The following is a 9,597-nucleotide window of genomic DNA, read 5'->3' on the forward strand; positions in this document are numbered from 1 at the left end:
ACCTGTGCTTGACTGAACGGATATGAAGAGTTTCCTAAGGATGAGTGCCTTTAAGCTTGTCCGATCTTTACCGGACCGGGTGTACACAGAGATCCTTATGCTCGACCGACCTCTATCCGACCTACCTTATACTAATAACTTTATGAGGCCCAGTGTCCTTAAACTCGCTCGGTCTTTACCCGGTAAGGCATACACGGAGAACTTTATGTTCGATCGACCTTTGTCCGACCGGTCTTATACTATAAGTTTTATAAGGCCTAAGCACTTAGAGCTCGGACAGGTTTTCACCGTGCTAGGTTCCCTTGCACTCGGTTAACTACTTGACTAATCGAGTACATTATTTCCTGACATCCAGAGTAAAATACTAGAGTCCTTATATCCGACCAACTTCACAGTCGATCAGCTTTATTCAAGCATCCTACTTTGTAACCACTTGGGCAGGACCCTAGAGTTTTAACGCGGGGTAATCGACAGAATCATATGGGAAGCACTCCCCTCATTCTGATTTTGATTCCCACATCATCTTAACTTTGATCATCATGTCATCTTCAAGATCCGCTTATTATAACCTGTATCAGGGTCAATAAGTAATCATCCTTTGACCCGATTATGGGTCCAGAGTTGGGTCTAGATTAGGGTTTGTTCATCTTCATGGAAACTTATAGGTATATGTATTTAAGTCATATATATGTTGATCAAAAATATATTTATTCTATGTGGATGAATAATATTGTTGATCATATAATAAAAGGTGATTCGCTCGCCCTCATCGCCCTCGCCAATATGCTCTTAGGTCAATACAGAGGAGATAAATCACGGATGACTACTAGTTATTAGTGTAGGTAGCCAAGGTATAAGGGAAGATATATTCAGATCCATCAATTTTTAATTTCAATATCTTATATGATAATATTCTATATCTTAATTATTGCACTATCATGAAAGGATGAATAATATTATTGATCAAGGGCTTATTGATGTATCTAATGATGAACTTATTGTCTAGTCAATGACTTGGTACGATAATGATCTAATATTGTCACTCACTTAAGTCACCATTTTAGAATGCTAACGTAGACTTTTGAGTAAATTATACGGTTGAAGGCAGAGTTAATCCCTTTTATTTAAAACGGTAATTTACCAAAAGGCGTACTTAGGTTTTTGAATTTACCAAAAGATGCATACTGCTTTAGTATTTACCAAATGATGCACTTTTTTTACAGTGATCTTCCTATTCTACCCTCCTGACAAATTTAACTGATTTCCTTTTTTTTTTCTTTGTCATTTCTCTTTTTTCTCTTTCCTACTATGCATGCAACGTATCTTTTTTTCCTTCTTTTTTTTATCTTCTCTTTGTTTTTCTTTTTTTTTTTTCAATTTTTTTCTCAAACATGTTATAAGAGATCAAACCCACATTGGGCCTGATATCTCTCCACATCAGGCCCAATGTGGCTCTGATATGAAGAGATATCAAGCCTAACAATAGGGAAAAAAACAAAAAAAAAAGATTAGATTTTTTAACACCTCTGGCCCACTACTAGAAATGTCAAAAATAACAATAGAGAGCATATTTAGACTCCTTGCAATTTTAGAAATCTACAGGACCTGAAATGATTGCAATCTGAGGTCTCTAAGTCGATCAATGAATTTTGACCGAAACTCACTGATGGACCTAGAGAGCTCCTATTGCACCCATTTCAGTTCCTATGGATTTCTAAAATTGCAAGGAGTTCAAATATGCTCTCCATTATTATTTTTGACATTCCTAGTGGTGGACCAGAGGTTTTGAAAAAATCCAAATCTCTCTCTTTTTTTTTCTTTTTTTTATTAGGTCTGATATCTCCACATATCAGGCCCAACGGGGAGATATCAGGCCTAATAACAAAAAAAAAAAGAGAGATTTAGATTTTTCAAAACCTCTGGTCCACCACTAGGAATGTTGAAAATAATATAAAGAGCATATTTGGACTTCTTGCAATTTTAGAAATCCACAAGAACTGAAATGGCTGCAATCTGAGATCTCTAGGCCGATCAGTGAGTTTCGGTCAAAATCCACTGATAGACCTAGAGAGCTCCGATTGCACCCATTTTAATTTATGTGGATTTCTAATATTGCAAAGAGTTAAAATATACTATCTATTATTTATTTCAACTTCTAAAAGATGTTAAAATATAATAAGAAAGAATCAGCAAAACAATCCCTATACATTTTAGGTTTTTCAAAACCTCTAGTCCACCACTAGGAATCAAAAATAATAATGGAGAGCATATTTGAACTCCTTGCAACATTAGAAATTCATAAAAACTTAAATGAGTGCAATCGGAGCTCTCTAGGTCTAAATCTCTCCTTTTTTTTTCTTTTTTTTTTTTGTCATTAGGCCTTATATGAAGAGATATCATGCCCACGTTGGGCCTGATATCTCTTCATATCAGGCCCAATGTGGGCATGATATCTCCCCATATCAGGCCCAACGTGGACCTGATATGGGAGATATCAGGCCTAATAACAAAAAAAAAAGAAAAAAATATAAAAAGAAATAAAGAGACATTTAGGTTTTTCAAAACCTCTGGTCAACCACTAGGAGTACCAAAAATAATAATGGAGAGCATATTTGGACTTCTTTCAATTTTAGAAATCCACAAGAACTGAAATGGGTGCAATTAGAGCTCTCTAGGTTCATCAGTGGGTTTCGGTCAAAACCCACTGATGGAGTTAGAGAGCTCCGATTGCACCCATTTCAATTTCTGTGGATTTCTAATATTGCAAGGAGTTAAAATATGCTATCTATTATTTATTTCAACTTCTAAAAGATGTTAAAATATAATAAGAAATAATCAGTAAAACAATCCCTATACATTTTAGGTTTTTCAAAACCTCTGGTCCACTGCTAGGAATGTCAAAAATAACAATGGAGAGCATATTTGAACTCCTTGCAACATTAGAAATCCACATAAACTTAAATGGGTGCAATCGGAGCTCTCTAGGTCTAAATCTCTCCTTTTTTTTTTGTTATTAGGCCTGATATGAAGAGGTATCATGCCCACTTTGGGCATGATATCTCTTCATATCAGGCCTAATGTGGGCCTGATATCTCCCCATACCAGGCCCAACGTGGACCTGATATGGGAGATATCAGACCTAATAACAAAAAAAAGGGGGAGAAAAAGGAGAGATTTAGGTTTTTCAAAACCTCTGATCCACCACTAGGAATGTCAAAAATAATAATGGAGAGTATATTTGGACTCCTTTCAATTTTAGAAATCCACAAGAACTGAAATGGGTGCAATCGGAGCTCTCTAGGTCCATTAGTGGGTTTCGGTCAAAACCCACTAATGGACTTAGAGAGCTCCGATTGCACCCATTTAAGTTTCTGTGGATTTGTAATATTGCAAGGAGTTAAAATATGCTATCTATTATTTATTTCAACTTCTAAAAGGTGTTAAAATATAATAAGAAAGAATCAGCAAAACAATCCATATACATTTTAGGTTTTTCAAAACCTCTGGTCTACCACTAGGAATGCCAAAAATAACAATGAAGAGCATATTTAAACTCCTTGCAATATTAGAAATCTACAGAAATTGAAATGGGTGCAATCAGAGCTCTCTAGGTCCATCAGTGGGTTTTGACCGAAACCCACTGATGGACTTAGAAAGCTCCGATTGCACTCATTTCAGTTCTTGTGAATTTATAAAATTGCAAGGAGTCCAAATATGCTCTTCATCATTATTTTCGATGTTCTTAGTGGTGGACCAGAGGTTTTGAAAAACCTAAATCTCTTCTTTTTCTCTCTTTTTTTGTTATTAGGCCTGATATGAAGAGATATCAGGCCCACGTTGGGTCTGATATCTCTTTATTTCAGGGCCAACGTGGGCTTGATATATTCCCATATCAAGCCCAACGTGGGCATGATATGGGAGATATAAGACCTAATTACAAAAAAAAAAAAAAAGGAAGAGAGATTTAGGTTGTGGGCCTGATATGATTTATATATCAGGCCTATGTTATGTATACACGCATTGAAAAAAAAAAGAGAGGAAAGAGAAGAGCGGAGAAGAAAAATTAGATTGGTTACATGCATAGAAAAAAATAAATAGAAGAGAGAGTGAGAAATGACAGTGAAAAAAAGTCAGATTTGTCATAAGAATAAAATAGAAAATGTATTTAAAAAGGTGTGTTCTTTGGTAAATACCAAAGTAACATATGTTTTTTGATAAATTTAAATATCTCCCTGCGCCCTTTGGTAAATTGCCATATTTAAAACGATATTACCTCGATCTAGTGCTTTTGGTTTACTTGTAATTGCTCTCAAGATACGAGTTTAAGCTAATCTAAAATAAGAACACTCTAAATTTTATATCTTAATGAATTTTCAATGTATTAGAACTCTTATTGGTTGATGGGTTTGAGAATGAGGGAATGAAATGATAGTAAAAGATAGTATTTGGATTGTGAGTTTGAGAATGACATTTTGAGAATGATTACTAGATTTATGGGAATCAACCAAATCCATATAACTTGATGGGTTTCATTTTTATTCATATTCCCATTCCATCCTACTATCAAACGCATACCCATAGTCATTTTCATCATTTAACCAAATGTCCATTTAGAGGATAAAGTGGGAGAATCGTTATATTAATTAAAAATTTGTAAGGATACAATTGTAACTATAATTCTTTGGACCTTTTTGCAAAAGTGCACTTAAATATTTTTTATGCAGAAACTAAATAATATGTTTTTTAGAACTAAATTATTTCCTGAGATGTTATTTAAAATTATTATAATAATATTTTTAAAAAATATATTTTTTAATGATGATGAAAATAATTTTTTTTATATATTAATGATAAGCATCTAGAATAAAGAGGAGTCTGAGTGCGTGACGAGGTTGCAACTGATTTGGGCGGCCGAAGCGCTGGAAGCTTCCATCACTCCCCAGAAGAAGCCATTTCCCTTCTCCCCGCTCTCTCTCTCTCGGTCGCTCTTCAGTCTCACCGTTCATCGTCGTTGACCTCTTCGCCACTTAGGTTTCATTCCGATTGAATCGTGACGGTCCATTGGGAGAACCCGCTTTTTCCACTACTCCATCCGACGGCCTCAGTACCTCGAAATGCCCATCACCTAATCTCCTCTCCGAAAGCCACGTGTCTCTCACATCACCACCGCTTCTCTATTTAGTGAACATTGGTCTTGAACAACCAACTTTAAACTGGTCGAATCAGTGACCCGCTCGGCGGCGATGAGTACGGCTATCGGATCGGTGGATGCAGCACAGGAAGAGACGGCGAACGGCGGCGTCGGATGCCCGCCTTCGGCGCCGAGCTGCCCCATCGCGCCTGGGTCTCCGGCCTCGTCGGCTGCGACCGAGGAGGCCAGTACTCTTGGGCGCCACATCGCCCGCCGGCTCGTCCAGATCGGCGTTCACGACGTCTTTTCCGTGCCCGGAGATTTCAACCTCGCCCTCCTAGACCACCTCATCTCTGAGCCGGAGCTCACCCTTGTGGGATGCTGCAACGAGCTCAACGCCGGGTACGCCGCGGACGGCTACGCCCGAGCACGCGGCGTCGGTGCATGCGTCGTGACTTTCACTGTCGGTGGGCTTAGCGTGATCAACGCCATTGCGGGCGCGTATAGCGAGAATCTTCCCGTCATCTGCCTCGTCGGCGGCCCTAACTCCAACGACTACGGCACCAATCGGATCATCCACCACACCATCGGCCTTCCCGACTTCTCCCAGGAACTCCGATGCTTCCAAACCGTCACCTGCTTCCAGGTGCTAATCCCGGAACCGATCTGTTGTTCAGTCAGGAATATAAAGCTCGAATTGTGCGTCTCATTTACAGGCAGTGGTCAACAACCTCGAGGACGCTCACGAGCTCGTTGATACCGCGATTTCCACCGCGCTTAAGGAGAGCAAGCCCGTTTACATCAGCATCAGTTGCAATCTTCCCGGAATAGCTCATCCCACCTTCAGCCGCGAGCCGGTCCCGTTCTTCCTTGTCCCTAAGTGAGGCATCGATTCTTATCCTCCTTTTCGTTGGCAAATCTCTGGTTTGTACTTGCAATGAGCTAAAGTTTGGGCTTTAATCTTTGTTTGTTTGTTTGTGACGCGGTTAGAGTGAGCAACCAAATGGGATTGGAAGTCGCAGTAGAGGCCGTGGCGAACTTCTTGAACAAGGCCGTGAAGCCTGTTTTGGTTGCCGGCCCCAAAATCCGAGTCGCCAAGGCTGGGAAGGCCTTCATGGAGCTCGTCGACGCCTGTGGCTACCCCTATGCCGTGATGCCGTCGGCTAAAGGCCTTATTCCAGAGACCCATCACAGGTTCATCGGCACGTACTGGGGCCCGGTGAGCACCTCCTTCTGCGCTGAGATCGTAGAGTCGGCGGATGCCTACCTCTTCGCTGGCCCCATCTTCAACGACTACAGCTCTGTCGGCTACTCTCTCCTCCTTAAGGAGGAGAAATCCATCATCATCCAACCAGAGCGGGTGGTGGTCGGAAATGGCCCAGCGTTCGGCTGCATTCTCATGAAAGATTTTCTCCAGGCGCTCGCCAAAAGGCTTATCAAGAACACGACAGCATACGAGAACTATCGGAGGATCTATGTGCCAGAAGGGCAGCCGCTGGAGTTGCAACCCAATGAGCCCCTGAGGGTCAATGTGCTCTTCAAGCACATCCAGAAAATGCTCTCATCGAATACTTCGGTGATTGCAGAGACTGGGGATTCGTGGTTCAACTGCCAGAAGCTGAGACTGCCAGAGGCCTGTGGGTAGGCCATATACAACAGATACAAAATTGTGTTCTTTTTCATAGAAACAAACTATTCTTGTATCTTGATAGTTCCTTAGAACAAACTCTTGCTTTCCTTGTAGGTATGAGTTTCAAATGCAGTATGGCTCTATTGGTTGGTCGGTAGGAGCCACACTGGGGTATGCCCAGGCTGCGAAGGATAAGCGTGTCATAGCTTGTATTGGTGACGGAAGCTTTCAGGTACTAAAATAAGTCTTATCATAGAATCATCTGTTAAACTTTTATTTGCATTTTATTTTATTTTCTCTATGGAATCATCTGTGCTCAGTGCCTCAAAATATTAATTACTAAAGGTTAATTGCTAGAAATATTATAAACTTTGCCTGGTCTTACAAATGATATTGCAATTAGTCCGGCATCGTCATTAGATGCCGACATAGCAACTGTCCTATAGTGCAAAATTACATATGTCCGGTCACCCAAGATTAGTCGGCATATGCTTATACCTGCCAACTAAAACAAAAAAAAGTATACACATCATGTAACATGTCATCCAACATAAACTAACTAATTTAATCAAAGAAATTAAATATGTTTTCCAATATATTAATCTAGTTCCCACCCATCGTACCCCACTATTGACTTTCATTATCTCCATTGACAGAAATCTTGACATTGGAGGCAATGACAATCTTAGTCAATGCGGAGCTGCCTCTTCCTTTTTTAGAGATGAGGTTTAAAGTGTTTGCAATGAATTTGGTGTTTTTGAGCTAGGCAATAATGCTTTTCTTCTCTTACCCTATTGGGAAGGCATGTTTGCTTTCGATGAAGGGGTTATTGTTATTGTTCCTCTTCTTACCACCATGAAGCTTCATCTGTTGCATGAGCTCTTTGCCAAGATGAGGGAATGCATGCATGGGGGCTTCTTGTGGCATTCGCCAAAATGTTTGTTGGGGTCATCAATGCAAGGGATAAATTGGGCACAAAAGTTTTGCTCCAAGTGGTATTGTTAGCATAGAAAGCATCAATTGAATTGATGTTAGGAAGGAGACAGACTATCAAACCAAGTATTTTGCATAAATATTAAAAATGCCATCTTTTTCGTCATAGTTCAACCTTGCAAAATTAAAATTTAACATTCGACGCATTGGAGAATGAGGCAGGAGGTGGTCGTGACTACTAGCATTGTGCTAGATTGACATCTAGACAACATTGGTCGTTTTATCACGAGGCATGGAGCAAGAGAGGCTAGCAATGGCATTGCGCTGGCGTCGTTGCTGATGCAGTCTGTGTAATGATGCTAGCAGCTTGGGAGGTGCCTCTATGGTGGGTTTGGGTAGATTGATAGGTGGTAATTCCCCAGGGTTAGTTGTAAATAAGAGAATGGGTTAAAAGGATAACTAATTTCTTTAATTCTTGGCATGACATAACAGTTTGCTAATTGGGATGGTTCCCATGTCATCATAATTACAAGGTAAATTCATTGTCTTACAACAAGTTTAAAATAGCTTGATAATTTTTGAATTTTATGATAGATTTGTTATTAGTTTGTAATAGATTTGATCATTTCCAGAGTTTGTGATAATTTATACACATGTTGTTCATGATATTTTTAACAATTATCCTTATTATTAACCATAAGAAAAACTAGCATGAGTCTCAATTATTTGAAGTAATCTCAGTTGTATAAATATATCCTGTCATTGAACTTATGTATGTGGATCCGTTGGTGCTGTATCGTTCCATTTACATGCATAGAATTCCAGGTGCGATATGATTACCTGTGAAATCCTTTGTTCAATGCTTTCACATATGGTTAATTTGCCTATAATTGTAGAGGACTTTCTATTCAAAATATGAAAATTATCAAAATTCATTTATGCTCTCAACTCCAGAATTCTGATCTTTGAGTTTCTGGCAATTAAGGTGACAGCGCAGGATGTGTCGACAATGATAAGATACAGCCAGAACAACATCATCTTCCTTATAAACAATGGAGGGTACACTATCGAAGTCGAGATCCACGATGGCCCTTACAATGTCATCAAGAACTGGAACTACACTGCCCTGGTGGATGCCATCCACAATGGCGAGGGCAATTGCTGGACTGCAAAGGTAGAGAGAGCACTGTGATGCTGTAGAACTGGAATTCCGAGTTTCTGAATGCACCTGTGCTTATGCAGGTGGTGCACGAGGAGGAACTGAAGGAGGCAATTCAGACAGCAACAGGACCCAAGAAGGATTGCCTGTGCTTCATAGAGGTGATTGTGCACAAGGATGATACCAGCAAGGAGTTGCTTGAATGGGGATCCAGGGTCTCAGCAACCAACAGCAGGCCGCCGAACCCTCAGTGAGGCCTAGTCGCTATATGTGAAATAGGCTGAATAAATTGGGACTATTGCAGTCCCTTTGTGTTCTTCGCTTTCATATCCTCTTAGCAAAATGACTTTCATTTGGAGTTGAGGATGAAGTGGAGTGAGATTCGTATAACTTACTGAACTGTTCTGTTGTTTATATGAATTGCGGTGATAGGAATGAAATTATCAACAAACAGTAAATTGGTGAAGCTATATGCTATAGAATTGTGTGATGATATTATCAGGTTGGCACTTGTTGAGCTAGTTTGAAACTGAAGTCTTGGATTAGATCTCTAAGGAGATTTGTTTGTTAGGGGTAAATGAATCAAATGTTTATGAATATTTGTGTTTAATTTTGTTTGTTCAATCAAAATAAATTTAAATAGTTTATGAAATTAAATGAATACAACAACAATCAAGTTTTTTCCACTAGGTGGGAAATTAAATCAATGAATACATAATATAATAAAGAAAATTTTAAAATAAA

At 39.4% G+C, this 9,597-nt stretch overlaps 1 protein-coding gene across 1 annotated transcript; it reads left to right on the top strand.

Annotated features, from left to right (window-relative positions):
• The first annotated feature begins 5,193 nt into the window (after positions 1-5,193).
• Positions 5,194-9,323, top strand: LOC121971498 (pyruvate decarboxylase 2-like). Its single transcript, XM_042522797.1, has 6 exons — positions 5,194-5,777; positions 5,848-6,011; positions 6,122-6,772; positions 6,876-6,993; positions 8,680-8,868; positions 8,937-9,323. Exons 1-6 carry the CDS (start codon positions 5,244-5,246, stop codon positions 9,105-9,107), a joined length of 1,827 nt encoding a protein of 608 aa, XP_042378731.1. The 5' UTR covers positions 5,194-5,243; the 3' UTR covers positions 9,108-9,323.
• Positions 9,324-9,597: the final 274 nt, after the last annotated feature.

Source organism: Zingiber officinale, chromosome 4A, assembly GCF_018446385.1.
Source record: "Zingiber officinale cultivar Zhangliang chromosome 4A, Zo_v1.1, whole genome shotgun sequence".
NCBI classification, from domain to species: domain Eukaryota; kingdom Viridiplantae; phylum Streptophyta; class Magnoliopsida; order Zingiberales; family Zingiberaceae; genus Zingiber; species Zingiber officinale.

Bases quoted from the DNA above. Each gene is read 5' to 3' on its own strand.
- LOC121971498 (XM_042522797.1), top strand. From the start codon at position 5,244: ATGAGTACGGCTATCGGATCGGTGGATGCAGCACAGGAAGAGACGGCG. The intron at 6,773-6,875 runs GTAGGCCATATA...CTTTCCTTGTAG, and splicing joins AGACTGCCAGAGGCCTGTGG to GTATGAGTTTCAAATGCAGT. The intron at 8,869-8,936 runs GTAGAGAGAGCA...GTGCTTATGCAG, and splicing joins GCAATTGCTGGACTGCAAAG to GTGGTGCACGAGGAGGAACT.